A 19444-nucleotide genomic window follows, 5' to 3' on the forward strand; every position below is an offset into this window, starting at 1 on the left:
TTCTGGGACCCATTGTGCGGAAGTAGACTAAGGCTCCCTATTGAAATGTAAATCACTCTGTCATGGTTCAGATACCTCATGTTAAACACGTTAAGTATCAGTTTGGACTGTTTATTGAAATTTCCTATAATAAATTCAGTCTAAAAATCTCTAATATCGTCTGACTGAATGCATCGCAATACATCGTGATACACTGTATCGTCTCCCCTGTATCAATACGTATCGTATCGCCATAATTTCACCAATACACTTCCTTATTATTTACTGTAGAAAAACAAAGTTTATTATATTTTAGATAGATTTGATTCTCCTTAATTTGATCTAATAGTGTTCTATAACTTCTGGATGGAAGTTATGTTGTGTCTGTTGGATAAAAGTTATGTGATTGTTTAATCAATGAAACGGTACACACACACACACACACACGCACACACACACACACACACACACACACACACACACACACACACACACACACACACACACACACACACACACACACACACACCTCTGACCATGCGTGAGGTCATTCATGCGGGTCAGACAGCCTCCAGCACCCCACCCCCACAGAAAACTATTACATGTGAGATTGTTTTGTAACAGTTTTTGTCCAATAGGAACAGCTAGTTTGGGTCACATGACTACGTTTACATAACTTTTTTTTTTCCTCTCTCTCTTATCGGTTCATTGATGCCGGGACTTCCTGCAGCTGACCGGGAGGAAACAAAACAGACTGCAGGGTACCGGAGACCGGACGTGAGTGCCAGCAGCAGGAGCAGGTGGTCATCAGCCCAGCTCCGCACAGATGAGGACGTAGACTCCCGGTGTCCTGCTCTGAATGAGGACCGAGTGTAAGAGCTTGCTGCATCTCGCAGCTGAAGCTTTCCAGTCGAAAAACTTCGACCTGGCGGCGGATATTTACGAGTGCCAGCTGGCGGGTGTGGGGGGCTCGGGGAGCCGGCTGGAGCTGATGGCGAAGCGGGCGGACGCGCTCGCGTTCGGGGGCAGGATCACCGAAGCTTTAGAGGTGTACCGACGAGCCTCGGAGATAGAGCAACTTAGACCAGTTCACCTGTCCAACCTCATAGAGTACCTGTCGGACAGCATCCGGAGACGTGACCGGGGCGAGAGTCAGAGCAGCCGCTGGAGGAGGAAGGGAGAGGAGCGGGGCGGGAGCCCGGCGGCAGGTGCTACAGGCAGCGGGTTCGAGGACTTCTCCTGCGGGATATGTCTGAGCTTCCTGCTGGAGCCCGTGACTCTGCCCTGCGGGCACAGCTTCTGTAAGAGATGCCTGGAGAGGGAGAGGAAGGAGAAGGAGCGGCCGGTGATGTGTAAGGAGTGCAGGGGCAGCTCCACGGTGGATGACGTGCAGAGTTACCGGGTCAACGTGGTGCTCAGCAACCTGCTGGCCAAGTGGTTCCCCGCCTGGCACCATGCCGGCCGGCTGAGGCGAGAGGGCAACGGGCTGTACGCCGAGAGGAGGATGGAGGCTGCGCTGGACAAATACAACCAAGCCATTCAGATAGGTAGGACCAACTTTTAAATATGTCTGTTCAAGAGCCGTTTGTGTGGCACAGCTGGCAGTCTGGGGCTTCTGTGGTTATGAAACAGTCCCGGTAGCCCGGTAAGTGTGTCAAGGAGAGACAAGCACGAGAGACCGGGGCATCCGAGGGCCGTCCCCGGGCATGTGTTGGGTAACTGGGTTATGTAGGCTGCGTCAGTGGACCACGCGTTACGTAAGCACGTAACGCGCCGCTCGTCTTGTGTAACGTGAAACGATGAGTCGGCAAATATGGGTCAAGGGTATCATTGCAGGTCAGTGGAGCGCTATGTGTGGCGCCGATTGTAAAGTCATACAGAAACAAAATGGCACCCGCGTTTTATCCTCAAGAACATCTAAAACCACCAATTCAACACATTCGAAGGACATTACAAGTTAAACATGAATCCAAGTGACAACAATAAAATTAGTATTTAAATTCAAGTGGATTTCTATAAAGTTTGATTTAAATGTTTAACTAATACGTCATCTAAAAATTTAAACTGAAATCAAAATTTCCAAAGAGTTTTTTTTTTCACTCTATTTTTTATGTACTTCTCCCATTTTTGATGTTCTGAAATAAGCGGAACGTTTCGTTTAAGACTGCCACTTCTACATTTGGGTACAATTTTATATATTCAGATTTAATTATAAATATTTAGTAGTGATGCACTGATATGAAATGTTTGAGCTAATACCGATATCCAATATTAATTACACAGGTAACCAATATTTGCTGATACCAATAAACTGACATTGATGCTTTTAAAATCAGCATATTTTGAATAGAGTAAGTAAACATAATATAAATGTAAACAGTCACATGGTATCAGGGTTAACTAGCCTAATGTAAAGGTGCTGTAGTTATTACATACTGTATATATTTAATTTTAAATAGTTGTTTTTAAGATTACTGTTTCAGGTTAAGTAACGTAAAAGTAAACTATTGGATTCATTTCCCTTCCTTGGTTTGTGTGGACAGACATCAAAGGCTCCTTCAGCACAGGACACGGGGCTTCTGTGGCCGAGAAACAGAAACACCATTGTCCTGCAGCCTTCCCTTGAAGGGCTGGTTGTGTACGCTTAATCACAACTACTTTAAAGTCCAAGTGTCCTTGTTTTGAACGTTTTGAAAGCAGGAACGCACATAATCATCCCAGAAAGACCAAGGCTGCAAATGAAGGCGTGACATTATGACAAAATAAATTTACATTCCAAACAAACATTTTATTGAATCTATCCATCTTGACCTTTGTTACAGACTTTGTTAAAACATCTGCAACCATGTCTGTTGTTGGACAATACTCAATGGTTATCTTTCCATCGTTCAGCATAGATCTAATAAAGTGATACTTTATGTCTATGTGTTTACTTCTCTGTCAACAGACTGGATTCTTAGACAAAGCAATAGCACCGTGATTATCTCCAAAGATTTTTACAGTCACATAACACTCATCAGTCAACCCTTTCATCAGTTGCAAAAGATATAAACTCTCCTGTACTGTGGCATCTAGAGCTGTATATTCTGCGTCACACGTGGATAACGCAACACTTTGCCGTTGGTTTTCCAGGAGATAATAGAGCCTTTTTTTAAGCTAAAACAGTAGCCTGTAGTGCTGCGTCTGTCGGTGTTGTAGCGTCATGAAATCTCCTGTTTTTGACCTAAGAGTCATGATCTGCTGCGTCTGCTCGAGTGGAGACAAAATGTCTCTGACACAGGCTAATCTACATGAGATATTGGCCAAGGCCCTTCATGCCTCTGCTCACCTGAACTGCTTCACCTCTTTACAGCTCAAGACAAGACGGAGAACTCTTTTGATGAACACACAATCAAACAACGTTTGTTATTACCAATAATAATGTGAGCCCAATGTTCATCCAATCTGTGAAATGACAATGTTATTACTTGATATTATAATCCTGTGATCAGTAGATTTCACAAGTTATTATAATCTTGGACAGCTGCACTAGACACGTGATGACACGTAATGCTAATGTCACATGACACATTTCCTTTGTCTGATCCAATCAGAACCTTCGTTTCTGGCTGGGCGTGGTTTTCTGTGGAGTTTGTATAAACCCTCTTCTGCATGTCAAATTCTGATTCGCCAGTAAACCAAAATATGACAATTATAAAAACTATTCCACGTCACCTTTTCTTTAGTTCAAGCGTTCTAGAGAAGTTCGGACCGGCCATCCGGACTTTCTCTTCAGCCTTAAAGAACCTCGACAAGCTGGATAAAATCAGTTGCGTTACACCTGACCGCAACGGTTCCTTCAGAATAAAAGCTGAACCTCACGACCCCTTCAGGGTCTCGGAGACGCCAGTGATAACCTGTCGTGACCTGGAAACATTCCCAGACTAGTTTGGTCGGCACCGCTGCTTTTCTACCGGCTTCGGTTCCAAGAAGGGTCCAAGAGGACCTCGGCATTCTGGTTCTGACGGAGGCTTCCCCTGGGGTACGTAGACCGGCAGATGGCATTTCATGTGTGTTATAAATCTCCGACTAAAGTTTAGAGCGAAACGTTCACTCCCACTCAGAACTAACCGCTTCTCCGGATACGAGGTTCTGATAACAACATTCCACACACACACCATCATCATTCATCACGTCTCACTCCACCTTAGTCCATCAGTTCACAGAGTGTTAAAGTTAGTCTTGTTTAAATTGTGTAGAAATACATTTCTTAACTATTTTAAACCTGACTCTCTCTCTTTCCTTGGAGTTAATACGAAGCGTCGCTTAATCCCTACAATAAAAAGTTCCGATCTTCTGGTTAAAATAATCGAAGATCCATCAGATTGATGTTTCATATTTCTATGGAATCTCACATTTTATGGTTCATAAGTAAGATGTAAGCGACCCATCGTTACATATCTGAAGCCCAATCTGCATCACTATAAGCTACAGGTTCAAGCTTTCCTTCACTTTTTGTATAACACAGCTCTTGATTTATTGTCCCTTTTAGGTATCTTATCACACGTTTTGCAGCTGTCAAGTGTTGCTCTTTTGGTTTGGACAGATACTGGGAAAGTACTAACAATCCAACATATGTCAGGCCTTGTACAGGTCATTACGTAGATCAAACTGCCAACCATTTGACGATACCTTCTTGCATCAACAAATTCACCTTCATTATCAAAATGCATCTTTTGTTCACACGGAGGAGATCTTGCTTTACAGTCAGACTTACCAAATCTTTCCAGAATATTTTTTATGAATCTCGTTTGGTTCATCTTTATCTCCTTTCTGTGTAAAATCAACACCCAAGAAAGTTTTTAGTTTACCAAGATCTTTCATCTTAAACAATTTTGGTAACATTTCTTTTTCTTCAAGTGACTTTGAATCCTTTGATGCAACGAGGAGATCATCAGCCCAGATTAACAGATGAGTTTTTCCATATTCTGTTTGTTTACTGTGAACACAATGATCTGCGTCATTCTGTATAAAACCACTTTTGCGAAGACCATCATGCAGCATTTTATTCCCGTTCCTACCGGCCTGCTTTAGACCATATAAGGATTTGTTCAGCCGACACACAAACTTTTTACCCGTGTCCGACTTGATTTCAAAGCCTTCAGGCTGTTCAATGTACATTTCACGGTCAATGGGAGCGTTCAGATACGCTGTTTTTACATCCATCTGATGCAACTCTAAGTCATTGTGGCGAGCAGGGCCACTTATCAATTTAGAAACAACGCCACCTGATTATCAGGAACCAAAACGACTGAAACTAAGGCACATTAGTTCATTTTTACAAATCAAGCTTGAGACGGAGTTCCATTCCACACAAACAGATTTTATTCAAAGAATAAAATGAGTTTAAAATAATCTAAAAACACCATGCACCTGCAGATCAACACTGCTTAAAACCACATCAACTTAGGCTGAGGCTGATTAATGGGACTGCCTAAGAGAGCCCAGAACTAAATACCAACCACAAGTAATTTCACCCCAATCACACGTGCATGCATTCGGGGGGTGAAGTGACTCTGGAGCACACGCACACCGTCAAAAGGACCACCACCAGGGCTCGACCACCACTGTCAGCTCACAGCCTAAATGAAAAGAAAACAGAAAACAGTAAAAATCCAAATCCACACACACACACACACACACACACACAGCCACGACTGAGCCGGCAGGCCGTCAGGGAATGAGCGAGCATACAGCTCGCCTGCACACGAGTCTATTAGCCTGCGCCTCAGCCGTCCTTATGAGCTCCCGGGCAGACGACAACTGCCGGTAGGGCCCGCAGCCCCTCGTTAGAATACCCAACCCCACAGCGGGTGTACGCCCTCCGCTGGTATACGGTACAGAGGAGCGAGTGACAAAGCCGCTCCCGATGGTCTCCGCTGATCCCGTCAACCAGTCCGAGCAGAGGGGTGGAGAGGTCTTGGAACCGGATGATGGTCCAGCACCGGGTCAACAACCGGTAAACAGAGATCCCATGAAACTGTGCAGAAAAGCAGCAGAACAACAGAGTCTCCCGTGGAGACACACCCCTTCCTGGATCACTTCTTTGAAGCACATAGGATAAAAGAAGCCTTCCGTTACTCTGGGAGGACCACATACAACAATTCAGTCCGACACGCCGGAGTACCGTACACAACAGCTCTTCACACAGGAAGCGGAAGTTAAGCCAAAGTAAAAGATCGCTGTAGCGCCACCTCAGGCCCTATTTATATGAGCGCCTTCCCTCAATGATAGGGCGTCCAATTACTCGGTGGCAGGTGACTTATCCCACTACATCATTCTGTGCTGCAAGCTGCATTAATGTGCGTACAGAAGTCATATCGGCTGTTGGAGAAAATGTTTCTTTGTAATCTACTCCTGCTACTTGACTATATCCTTTCGCTACATGTCTGGTCTTATATGTCTCTGTTAAATCTGCATTTTCTTTCATAACATAAACCCATCTGCCCCCCCCCCCCCCCACTATGGATTTACCTTCCGGCAGTGTAGTTAAAGTGAACGTATTGTTTTCTTCTAAGGACTTCACTTCTTCTTGCATTGCCTGTGCCCACATTTCAGACTTTGATGAAGTGATAGCCTCCTTGTATGTGTGTGGGATATTGTTTAGCATCCTGTAACAATAATCGACATCAATTCATTCCTCGTCTTCCTCCACTCTACCTTCAGTCATTCAGGTACTCTGGACGTTTCCTCTCCCTCTTAGGATAACGTCTACCGTGACTTTCTTCGATCTGAATGTTGTTTTCTGGTTCTGAGGCTTCAATCTCTGCCTCAAGTTTCACTTCAGGGTCTTGTTTAGTCATTGGCTCTTTAGATACGGAAGGGATAAGCCTCTCCCCAAATACATCAATGGTTAAAATCTCATCGGTCTGCGTTGAATGTTCAACCACAGTCTTGGTTACAAACTTCACCAACCTGTGCTTAAGTACCTTTCCTGTTTCTGGGTAGTAAACCAAATACGCTGGGCTGTTTCTGTCATAGGCAACAAAGATTCCAGTTTCACTTCTGGAGTCCAACTTTTTCTTATCATGCTTGTATGCATGGCAAACCGATCCAAAGCTTCTCATTTTTGACAGGTCAGGTTGTCTTCCTGTTAGCACGTAGTATGGGGTTTGGCCTAGACTGTTCCGGATAACTGCAGCGTACGTCCACAGCTGTTTGGGCAGGTTGCTCTGTAGCAGCATGCATCTCCCCATATCAAATAAAGTTCTCCAGCTCCTCTCAGCCGTCCCATTATGATGGGGTGAATAAGGTGTCGAGGTTTCATGTTTTATTGCATGTTTGCTAAGCAATGACTGAAACTCATTGGAAGTGAATTCTGTTCCATTGTCTGACCTCAACCGTTTTATTTTCCCATAAGGAGCAGTGTCGGCAATAAACTTTTCTGTTGCTTTAACAGTACCACTCTTTGCTTTGAGGAAACAAACATTGCGCCTGAATAATCGTCTGTAAACGCTAACGCATATCTGAAACCATCCCTGGCCTCTGGGCTTATAGGGCCAGCTAGGACTGTGTGCACCAACTCCAGCGCTTCTTTAGCTCTCACATCAGGCTCTCTGCTTCTAGTCTGAACAAACTTTCCCTGTACGCAGATTCCACAGTTTAGATTAAATTGATCAGTTTTACCTTTGATTTTCATTCCTTTGGTTACATTCTCCAACTTTGACACATCATCATAATTGCAATGACCATGTTTGACATTCTTGATTATTATCACTCTCACTATTTATAGTGCTCAGATAGTACAGTCTCCCTTGTTCTTTAACGTCAAATCTGGTGCCGTCCTTGTGGACCAGCTGGTTGCTTCCCTCCTTGAAGTGGACCTCCGCTCTATTGGTGGTCGCAGCTTTGACCGAGAAGATGTCCTGCGGGAACGTCGGGATGTAGAGCGCCCTCTGTGTAGTGATAACTGTTATGGCTCCGCCCACAAGGGGGTGGTATTAGATTATCTATTTAAGGGTAGAGGAGAGGTTGATGAGGTGAATGACAGACAGCTGGTGAAGAAGAGAAATAAACATCTTTTGCAAAGAACATGAAACGTCGTGCTTAATTCGAGAAACATTTCATGGTACCAGGAGTGGGCTTAGCCATGGACAGTGTGAGGCCTCTGGACACTGTTGTCTGGACTGGAAATGTAGGACCACTCTCCCATTCAGTGTCCCTCATGAGGTACCCCAGGATCTGGGGTTCCGAAGAAAATATCTGCAAATGAGACAGAAGAGGAATTATGACGGGTCAACCAGATCACTGGAGTCGCTGGTCCAGAATGATACAGTGAGAGTTGAGGATTCCTATCATTGGAGTAGGAGAGCTGCTGTTTTGGGGGAAGTTGGTCCTAGATCCTGTGGTCAGGACCGAAGATGGCCAGACTTTCATGATAGTTCGTCTCTTGTTGTTGAGCCGACTGCACGGCCTGGTTTGTCAGCAGGGATGGCTGTGCAGGACAGTGTCCCGTCAGCAGAGGGAGCCACATCTGAGCCTGAATCCTGTGGGCTCGGGAGGACAACTCGCATCATTAATCCTCCAGAGAGCTTGAATCTTTAATAGTGCACGAAAGAAGAAAAAGAAAAAAAAGTTGTTTTTTTTGTGGGACAAAGGGGATGTAGTGATAACTGTTATGGCTCCGCCCACAAGGGGGCGGTATTAGATTATTTATTTAAGGGTAGAGGAGAGGTTGATGAGGTGAATGACAGACAGCTGGTGAAGAAGAGAAATAAACATCTTTTGTAGAGAACATGAAACGTCGTGCTTAATTCGAGAAACATTTCACTCCAGTGTCGCCATCACAGGACGTCCCTCGCTGTCCCTCAGGCAGACCACGGCCTCACCTCGTTGGTGTGCGACGCCACTCGTTCGCTTCCCATCGGCCAGCTCCATGAAGTGCTTCTCCGGGAGGAAGGTGTCATCAAAGCTTTTAAACTTCTTGATGTCGGTGATGGGGGAAGTAGCTCCTGTGTCGACCATCAGACCTCTCTCTTTCACTCAGTTCGTGATGCTGTCGCTTATGGGGAGAAAAAAGTTTCAAAAGACTTGTGCGTGTGTGTTTATATGTGTGTGTGTGTGTGTGTGCGTATCTAGATCTGTGTGTGTGTGTCTATAACTCTTGGTTTGTAACTTGTGTTTACATTTTCGTGTGTAAGTTCAGCTCCTACACAGATGAATCATTGAATACACACACACACACACACACACACACACACACACACACACACACACCTGGTAAACACGGACAAAACTACATTACACACAGATCAGTTTACAAGTACAAAAATCCTTTTGAGACTATTTTCTCACCTGACTGATTTGTGTGTACATGGTGCGTTTGAATGCTCGGTGGAAGCTGGGAAATATGAATTTCCTTTGGAATTAGTCTAAACTTGTGTTGACGGGACAAATATGCTTTTCTGTGGAAAAATAGAGTCTCTCAGGATCCTGTAGTTATAAAAGATAGACCTACGTTTAACTTTTAATCATCTAAAATTGTTTATTTGGACAAATATGTGTTTGTGAGCCATGAAAACGTAGTGAAAGAGTTGTAAGAAATGACTAATACATGGCAGAGTGGTTCAAAAGGAGAGAAGGCACGAGAAGGTTGTACTGAGTCATAGGGCGCCTAAGTCACACCCGTCTACTTTTGGACCTCGGAAGACTGAAAAAAAGGAACGCAAGTCAATGGTCCTAAAACGCTCTATTCTAATTCCATTTGTATGTGCCATGGATTTCAAATATGATGTCCGTGAATTTTAAAGATTTACCGGTCGATCTACGTCCCGATCCTCACCTATGGTCATGAGCTTTGGGTAATGACCGAAGGAACGAGATCACGGATACAAGCGGCCGAAATGAGTTTCCTCCGTAGGGTGGCCGGGCTCAGCCTTAGAGATAGGGTGAGGAGCTCGGACATTCGGGAGGGACTCGGAGTAGAACCGCTGCTCCTCCGGATCGAAAGGAGCCAGTTGAGGTGGTTTGGGCATCTGGTCAGGATGCCTCCTGGACGCCTCCCTGGGGAGGTGTTTCGGGCATGTCCTGCCGGCAGAAGGCCCCCGGGTCGACCCAGGACACGTTGGAGAGGTTACATCTCCAATCTGGTCCGGGAACGCCTTGGGGTCCTGCCGGAGGAGCTGGTGGAGGTGACCGGGGAGAGGACGGCCTGGAGCTCCCTAGTTGGGATGCTGCCCCCACGACCCGGACCCGGATAAGCGGAGGAAGACGAGAGAGACATTTTGACACCTAGAACTTGCTTATTTTCGAACGGGGGGAAATGCTATTTTAGGTTTAGTGTGAAAACAAGGACTACAAATATGCTTCACGAAAGTGACGTCATCGAACCAGAAACAGAAAAACGGAGGGAAAATGACTGTAAGTTCAGCGAACTTCAAATCCTTTCTTCAGGAGGAAAGAACCACCATGAATCTGTGACTGCGTGGTCGAAACACCCATCATTAGTTTTCATTTAAATAGTTTTCATTATTGTGCACACACACAAACTGGCCCAAGAACCACTTCCTTGTCTGGGGACAGTGTGTCGATCTTACAGACCTATAAAACGTCTGAAATGGTCAAAAATAATAGCTGACTCATTATAATCTGACTGCAAAACATGCTGGACTTACTTTTACTTACTTCAGAGGAAAGATCACCAGGACGCTGCACCATCTTCTTGTGCCTTCTCCCGGTTTGAAGCCTGCTTTTTCCACTCAGAGAACTAACTCTGCCATGTATTAGTCATTTCTTACAACTCTTTCACTACGTTTTCATGGCTCACAAACACATATTTGTCCAAATAAACAATTTTAGATGATTAAAAGTTAAACGTAGGTCTATCTTTTATAACTACAGGATCCTGAGAGACTCTATTTTTCCACAGAAAAGCATATTTGTCCCGTCAACACAAGTTTAGACTAATTCCAAAGGAAATTCATATTTCCCAGCTTCCACCGAGCATTCAAACGCACCATGTACACACAAATCAGTCAGGTGAGAAAATAGTCTCAAAAGGATTTTTGTACTTGTAAACTGATCTGTGTGTAATGTAGTTTTGTCCGTGTTTACCAGGTGTGTGTGTGTGTGTGTGTGCGCGCGCGTGTGTGTGTGTGTGTGTGTGTGTGTGTGTGTGTGTGTGTGTGTGTGTGTGTGTGTGTGTGTGTAAGCTGAAGTTACACACGAAAACGTAAACACAAGTTACAAATCAAGAGTTACGCACACACAGATCTTTTGAAACTTTTTTCTCTCCACAGCCGCTGATCGTGAAGGCAAATGTGTGACATTCATCAGCTGCGTGTTTTGCGTCGTCTCTCTTTTTCCGTCTGCAGTTGGGAGTCTCTGTGAGCGGCTCTGGCAAAATGTGCACCACTGTTTCTGCAGGCCGCATTCTCGTGCTTCATGGCCCGCGTGGCCGCAGGTGTAGCATCTTAACTGAGTTAAGTCTCTTTCCCCCTCATCCTCACACCAGAACCTCCAGTTTTCATAACAGCATCATCATTGCAGGAGGAATCTAAATTTCCACTACTCTCATAGCTTCTTAACTTTGTTTTAAACGCACTGAATGCTACCTTGTCATCACTTTGTGTTTTATGAATGGCAAATGGCTTAAACGCTCCTGGTAGCCCCTTCAGAACCATCGCGATCAGCAGCCCGTCGCTTAACGTCTCTCCTGCATTTCTTAGTGCTGGTATTGCGGTCTCTGCGCGGATGATACAGTATAATCAGCGACAGTCTCATCATTTGCTTTCCTCAGTGACGTCAGCTCAAATACAAGCTGATCACTCGGGGTTTTCCTTTGTTCGCATAATAATCACGCAGTGTCTGCAGGGCTTTCCTTCCATCATCTGGGCATCTCGCTTTATGAGGGAAAGACTTTTGTCATCCATAAACTGGATTAATTCTACGTACTGTATGCTTCCTCATTCTTTGAATCATCATCTTCTTCGCCCTCACCTGGCTCATCTGAGCGCAGGATTGTCTCCTTAAGTCCCAGCAGCCGCAGGTGACCCAAAAACTCAGTTTATTTCTTCTCCGTCGGAACACAATCGTTGCCATTGCTTTCCACTTTCTTTTCTGGGCCCATAACCTGCTGACGCAGCCTTTTGAAGACAGGAGAACCGACGGCCAGCTACCCTTGACGGAGGAACGAACAAACACCATTCAGTGGGGACCGGTAGTCGCCGTAGCAGCACCACGCCCTTTTATTAACGCATGCACATTAATGAGTCACAGCTGTAAGAGCACAACTAATCAACAAAGCTTAACAGAAATAATAAAAAGAAATAAATTCATAATTTGTCATGTATTTGCATTAAAAATGTATTTACAGTGAAGCTGTTTTGCTGCTCTCTTAGGATGTCACTTTTTACTGCTTTCTCTGCTGATTGTACCAGTAAATCCAACATGAGACCGTTTACAGGGTACCTCCTGTGTGAGGTCGATGATTAACACACAGTACGTGTGACTGACTGGTCACATGACCCAACGCTTAGCTGTGGCGCGTTCACAGAGCAGGAAAACAGAGTTATAAATGTCTTCGGTTCCCGTTGGATTCTTATGAAGCCGGTCATGCCCAAAAGTCTAGAGGTGGTTCAGGAAAAGTGTAGGTGACTAACAAGCAAAGGGTTGCTGGTTCAGTTCCAGGATCCCCTGCCAAGCCTCCAGCAAAGGCTAGCTTGAAAACAAAGATAGGTGGATCTTTGTGATTATGCAAAACCTGTGTGCGTGCGAGTGTGTGTGTGTGTGTGTGTGTGTGTGTGTGTGTGTGTGTGTGTGTGTGTGTGTGTGTGTGTGTGTGTGTGTGTCAGAGCAAACTGGCCCCACCTTCACCTGAATCTAAAGTTGAGGACTGAATCTGGGTTACAGCTGAGGATGGTGTTTTGGCATGCAGCTCTTATATGTGAGCTGAGGAATTCAGTGGCCTCAGAGTTATAATTAGTGTGTGTGTGTGTGTGTGTGTGTGTGTGTGTGTGTGTGCATTCTCATTAATGCATGATGAAGTCCCTTGCAGTGTGCACTCCTGATCAGTATTTCTGGTGTGCCACTTGCTCTGAGCCTGATTCCTGCATATCTCAGCGTGTCTCCTCGAAGCCTCCTCCTACACCTCCATTTCTAATCTCATTTATGAAAGTGACTTCATACGTGTGTGTGATGGCACTGAAGCTGCTGAAAGTCTCACGTGGGTTCTCTGTGGGCCAGCTGCGACGTTTGCATAATTCTTTAGACTTATGAAACATTCTATATAGGTGACCTTGATAGGGCTGCATGGTTTTGTAAGGCTTTTTCTTCATAACACATTCCGTAATGTGGGAAAGGATCTATTTGAATCACTTGTTGTCATATAACTTAAGACCTTACATGGCTACCAAACTCAACACATCACGTGACATCAACAAATGACTGTAGGTTGTTTTTATGTGAATAAAAAACTGTTGACTGGTTAGATCAGCTGCTGGTGTTTGCTGTATCTCTTTAGATTCGTAGCAGTAAGGGTGTATATAGGTACGAAATCTGGTGATATCATATGTATCACAATACAGGGGAGACGATACGATATATCGCGATGCTACAACGTTGTCTGCTGTTTTTAGGACTGAATTTAATTTTAAAACTCTGGCCCAACACTTCCAAAGCACAACTACTGCTAGATCCAATTCTTTCAGAATGAAGGTGCTGCCACCTAGCAGTCAGGGTTTGAATTACAGCACAAGATAGAAACACAATAAATGTAAATTCTCCCCAAAAAATCAGTACGCTGCTTTTAAATATTGATTTGGTTTCATAACATGAAATATCGCTGTTTTCCAGTGAGTCTGTGTTTTCTTACGCTGTAGGCTCAGCTGGATGGGGTGGGTCATAAGAGCAAATAAAGTCACGAAGGATCTGAAAGTGTTGACTATGAGCCAAGGGGTGAGAACAGAGAACACGTTTCCACCCGGACCCTTTTAAAAGTGACACACTGATCTCTTTAGTTGGTGTTCATAAAGGGTATGTTAGCCTTGTGCTGGTTTTTAGCTTGGTTCTGATTCCATTTTGTTCTGGTGCATCTTTGACCTCCTTTCACTCACTAAATGTCCTTCTTGTTCCTCTCCTCAGCTCCTACCGACCACATCCTGTTCAGTAACCGCTCTCAGATCCACTCCAGCCTGAGGAACCATGAAAAAGCTCTGAGGGATGCCGAGTTGGCCTGCAGCCTGATGCCCCTCTGGTCCAAGGTGACAGAGCTGACCTGAACCAGCTGCTCCAGGTTCTTACGCCACAGCTGGAATGTGGTGTGATGTTTCCTCCTCTGACTTTCAGGGACACATTCGTAAGGCCCAGGCCTTGGTGTCACTGGGCAGGACGGAGGAGGCTCTGAGGGAGTACCTGGTCTGTCTGTCCATAGAGCCGGACTGCAGGTTGGCCAAGAGCGAGGCTCACAAGGTAAGGACTCCGGCGTGGTGGGCGCTACCGCCCAGCTTCCTTCACATTTTATCCAGGTGTACGGTTTTTCAGGGAATGATGACGTGAGCCTCAAGGGGAATTACCAAGTTGCTGGATTGGACGTTCACCGTTTCGAAGCTCAATAACAAACACTGTTAATAAAAAATAACCACATAGTTAAAAAGCAAAAAGACTTTTCGCCTCAAAAACCAGCATATTTACCTTTTCTGCTTCAGCGTAGGATTCTGTGGACTGACTGCTGCAAACCCGCTTGGATGAGCTTGTGGCCCAGACGCACGGGGACTTCGGGGCTCCTCCCCTCGCCCTGGGGAAGCCTGGCTGCTTATTCCCACCAGAAAAGCTCGTCGTCTCTTTTAGTAACGAGCCCCAAACAGGCGGCTGCCTTTTCAGCGGCGGCTTGCTCCTCTGCCGGCGGGGCGTGCATCTTTCGTGGTCATCTCTTGTTTGCAGGAATGACCTCATCAGGGTTTACCGCCTCGCCTTTTAAGTTTGCTTCCAACCCAAAATACTCCCAAACTGCAGAAGTTGTGTTCTGTTCAGAAACCGTCAGCTGGTGCACGCGCCGCCATTTTTTCTGATGACATCACGTTCATAAACTTTATGGAACGTCTCTAAAATTTACACAGAACATTAAAAACTTGTTATGTAAAACTGAAGACTCAACCACCCATCCATTTTTGACAGGACATGAGTTTTCTTTATCTTTTTCCTTGATTTTTAGTTCTTGCCGTCGTCGTCTCCTACGTGCAGGTTCTTTTCATGTGGGTTTGGACAATAATCCAGAGTAACTCCATCCCTGCTGGTTTTACAGTTGCTGAGTGAAATCCTGTTTCCAGCCACCGACCCAGTCCCTGAACACATCTCAGACCGCTCAAACGTCCACTCTTCCAAAAACAGCGTCCGTGCTCCCGTCCAGGTAAACGGAGCTTTAATAATTAGACGATACTCTTTTATTTTCCTGAAATGACCTTCTGACTCCATCTTTCCTCTGTCCCTCAGACTTTTGCTCCTGGCTTTTTGTCTTCGGCGTCCTCTCTCTCTTTACCCGAGAGGTCAGAGGGTTGTTTCGGAGACGCCAAAGCTGAGAAGATCCACGACTGTCTCCTCAAACGGAAATGGACGTCTGAGGAAGATGAAAACAAGGAGAGCAACGGGGAGCAGAAGAAGCCAAGGCCTGGTGAGTTCTCCAGCACGCTCAGACGTGACCTACTGATTATTTTGTGTCATTAAAGGTCTGATGTCTCTGTGCAGAGACGGTACAAGGGACAGATCTGAGATCTGTATCTGGTGACCTCCTGGACCCGACGGAGCTGGAATGTTCTCTGTGCATGAGGTCAGGTTGATTTCATTTACACTAACCAGCGTAAGGCTGTTTGGGTCTGACGGAGGGGTGTGTGTCTGCCTCCAGACTTTTCTACGAGCCGGTGACAACACCCTGCGGTCACACTTTCTGTCTTCGGTGTCTGGAGAGATGTTTGGACCATAATCCAAAATGTCCTCTCTGTAAGGAGGAACTGTCCGAGGTATGTGCTCGGATCTCCAGAATACAGTACGTGATGTCTTCTAGTGAAGGTAGTGCTTCTGAAAGTAAAAGTCCCTGTCTGTCTCTCCAGTACCTAGTCCAGAGGCAGTACTGTAAGACGGTCTCAACGGAGAGGCTGATATCCAAGTATCTTCCTACGGAGTTCACGGAAAGACAGAGGATCCACCTGGAGGAGATGGCAGAGCTCTCAAAGTGAGTTGAGCTCCGATCTGGTCTTCTTCCTGCTCCTTCTCCGTGTGTCCTGATGTGGACGATGCCACGCCGGATGGATATCATCCACACCGACCGAGTGGCATTGTCCTGCAGGCTGATTCAGTACATACAACTTCAGACAAAAGCAGACGATCTCAGAATTAAACTCGGCTGCAGTTAAAAGCAGGACGTTAGGATTTAAGCAGCCCCAAAACAAACTACTTCCTGTCAAAGATGAAATTTTGAACAACCTCTGTTGAAAAAATGTTTTAACATTACACAGGATTGATGGGCAAACGGCTAGTCTGAGCACAGCTCAAGCTGCTCCTCCTAGTGCTGCGCGTTTGCACCGCCAGCAGCAGTTTCATGTCAAACGTTTATTTGAACTGATAATTCAGACATTCCTGACGGACTGGACCCCTGGAGGCACCGGAACTGCTGCGTTTTCCTGTTAAAGTCAAATTGATGATGGAGAAAATATGAATAAGATAAAGCAGCGAGAACCAGTAAGAGTTTAGAAGAGCCGTTAGCTCACCAGTCTTGTAGGACATAACGAGTATTTCACCAACGTTCTGTGACAAACTGTTCAGGTTGTCACATCCATCCATCTTCCGAACCCACTTAGTCCACGTAGGGTCGCGGGGGGGCTGGTGCCCATCTCCAGCAGTCACCGGGCAGTCAGGCGGGGTACACCCTGGACAGAGAGCCAGTCCATCGCAGGGCAACACAGAGACACACAGGACAAACAACCATGCACACACACACACACACACACACACACACACACACACACACACACACACACACCCTAAGGACAATTTGGACAGACCAATTAACCTAACAGTCATGATTTTGGACTGTGGGAGGAAGCCGGAGAACCCGGAGAGAACCCACGCATGCACAGGGAGAACATGCTAACTCCATGCAGAGAGACCCCAGGCCGGGAATCGAACCCAGGAGCTTCTCGCTGCAAGGCAACAGCTCTAACCACTGCGCCACTGCGCAGCCCCAGGTTGTCACAGAACACTCTAAAGTTATTAAAGTTTCCCATCAGAGCAGTTGTCATGTTGGGGTGTGGTTTAACCCACGACAGGTAGAATCACCCTGGAGGCGGGTGAAGGTCTGCGGTTCGGGAGGGTCCAATGGCGTTCTGCAGCAGAGACAGTGATGAGTAGCTGCAGGAAAATACAAATAAACGGGGTGAGAGGAGGACGAGTCAGGTCTGGCGGAGCGAGATGGTTGTGAGGGGCAGAGATGATGGCTGGGAGCTGAGCGCAGGAATCTAAAGTGTCCGAGCGGGGCAGGTGAGCGTTGGAGAGCAGGCGGTCAGGGTGAGCGGCGTGGCTGGCAGGCAGGCAGCGTGATTCCGGGAGTTTCTTTCTTGAAGAGGAGTGCAGTCAAATGACCGAGAGGTACCCAATACTGAGTAATCATCCGGCACTGGTGCGTTGCCACGCCGCTCCTTAAATCCCCTGACCTCTGATGAGAAGATTCACAGCAGCTGCCCTCCGGGACACGCCCACCTGCAAACAGAAAGACTCGGACCAGAGAGAGGTTAGCTCAGCTCAGCGCATGACAACAGGAAGTAGAAATGTTTTCATGACGTTGTATAACACTTGAACCATGACTCAGCGGTTTAGGATGCTTCCTGCTCTTGTTCCTCTCCAGCCTTAACAAGAACATGCCTATATTCGTGTGCACCATGGCCTTCCCCACTGTGCCCTGTCCGCTGCATATTTTCGAGCCCTGCTACAGGCTGATGGTTCGCAGGTGCATGGAGGCGGGAACCAACTGCTTTGGCATGTGTCTGGGAGACAACGTCAAAGGGTAATGCCATTCACCAAGTCTGTTTGAGTTTTGCATTTGAGCAGGAGATGCGACAAATCCCCTTTTCTGCCTTCAGCTTTGCTGATTACGGGTGTCTGTTGGAGATCCGGGATGTAAAGTTCTTCTCTGACGGACGTTCGGTGGTGGACACGACGGGTGGACGGAGGTTTAAGGTCATTCAGCACCGCGAGAGGGATGGCTACAACACAGCTGATATCGAGTACCTGGAGGATGTCAAGGTATGCTGCTGGTGGTTGGAGAACGGGGGGTGAAACGTCTGGAGAGAGTAATCTGGAGTGTGTGTGTGTGTGTGTGTGTGCACACAGGTGGAGGGTGAGGCTGAGCGGGAGCTGCAGTGTCTACACGACGGCGTGTACGAACAGGCTCTGGTTTGGGTCAACTCTCTGAAAGCTGAGCAGAAGGAACGCATTGAAGGACACTTTGGACCCATGCCCCAGAAAGACTCGGATCTCCAGGTACACACACACACACACACACACACACACACACACACACACACACACACACACACTAAACAACAATCACTTGAACAGATATAAAACATGAGATTGATACAGGTTGCTAAAATGTGCCCAGACTAGCCGTTAGCTCATCAGTCTGATCAGAACCGATCCCTATTTCTTCAAACCAAGGTCGTTATGAGTGTTATCCAAGATGGCTCAGACATCTTTAGCAGAACCTTTAAAGGATGAAACTCACATCATATTCATGGACGTAAAGAAGAACCCAAACCCTTTGTCCCTCCGCCCTCACAGGCCAGTCCCAATGGCCCATCCTGGTGTTGGTGGTTACTAGCCGTTCTTCCTCTGGAGGGCCGAGCCCAGCTGCCGTTCCTCGCCCTCACCTCTCTGAAGGATCGCCTCAGTGGCATCCGCAAGGTGCTGCTCTTCATGACGCAGAGCAAGGTGCGGTGATGAGGAAACCACACCGTCGCTCACAAGCTCCGAGCAGCTGCTGACTCGCTCTTCCTTCTGATGCACTGTGTGAAGAAACCAATAAATGAGAGAACGAGTGTGTGTTCAGGTTGTTATGGTGTGTGTGTGTGTGTGTGTGTGGGGGGGGGGGCATGCAGACCTGAGATCTGTTCAGACAGCAGAAAAATCAGATTACTATTGTTGTCAAATCAGCGTTTGTGCACGTGATGTCCTCACAAAGTTCATCACCGTCTTCATCCGTCCTGACTTTCCTGTTGCTCCTCATTCATTTCATTTTGCCTGTTGGTAGCACTACTGCCTCACAGCAGGAAGGTTGCTGGTTTGAATCCCACATGTATGTGTGGGTTTCCTCCCACAGGCCAAAAACACGCATGTCAGGTGAACAGAGACTCTGTCCCCGCCCACGCCACTTCCCAGTGACCCTATGTTTAGAAGACAAGTGAGTTTAACCAGAGCAAAGACAGAAACGTCACCTGGTACC

General features: G+C 46.4%; 1 protein-coding gene across 1 annotated transcript; it reads left to right on the forward strand.

The window, feature by feature from the left end:
- Positions 1-703: 703 nt before the first annotated feature.
- On the forward strand, positions 704-19085 carry LOC107381954 (LON peptidase N-terminal domain and RING finger protein 3). The gene is made up of 12 exons (XM_015953931.3): positions 704-1526; positions 14098-14216; positions 14302-14424; positions 15257-15361; positions 15445-15622; positions 15697-15778; positions 15854-15968; positions 16059-16180; positions 17849-18007; positions 18084-18246; positions 18334-18483; positions 18784-19085. The coding sequence occupies exons 1-12, from the start codon at positions 839-841 to the stop codon at positions 18940-18942; spliced, it is 2163 nt and encodes a 720-aa protein (XP_015809417.3). The 5' UTR covers positions 704-838; the 3' UTR covers positions 18943-19085.
- The last annotated feature ends 359 nt before the right edge of the window (positions 19086-19444 follow it).

This window comes from Nothobranchius furzeri, chromosome 1, assembly GCF_043380555.1.
Source record: "Nothobranchius furzeri strain GRZ-AD chromosome 1, NfurGRZ-RIMD1, whole genome shotgun sequence".
Lineage (NCBI taxonomy): Eukaryota > Metazoa > Chordata > Actinopteri > Cyprinodontiformes > Nothobranchiidae > Nothobranchius > Nothobranchius furzeri.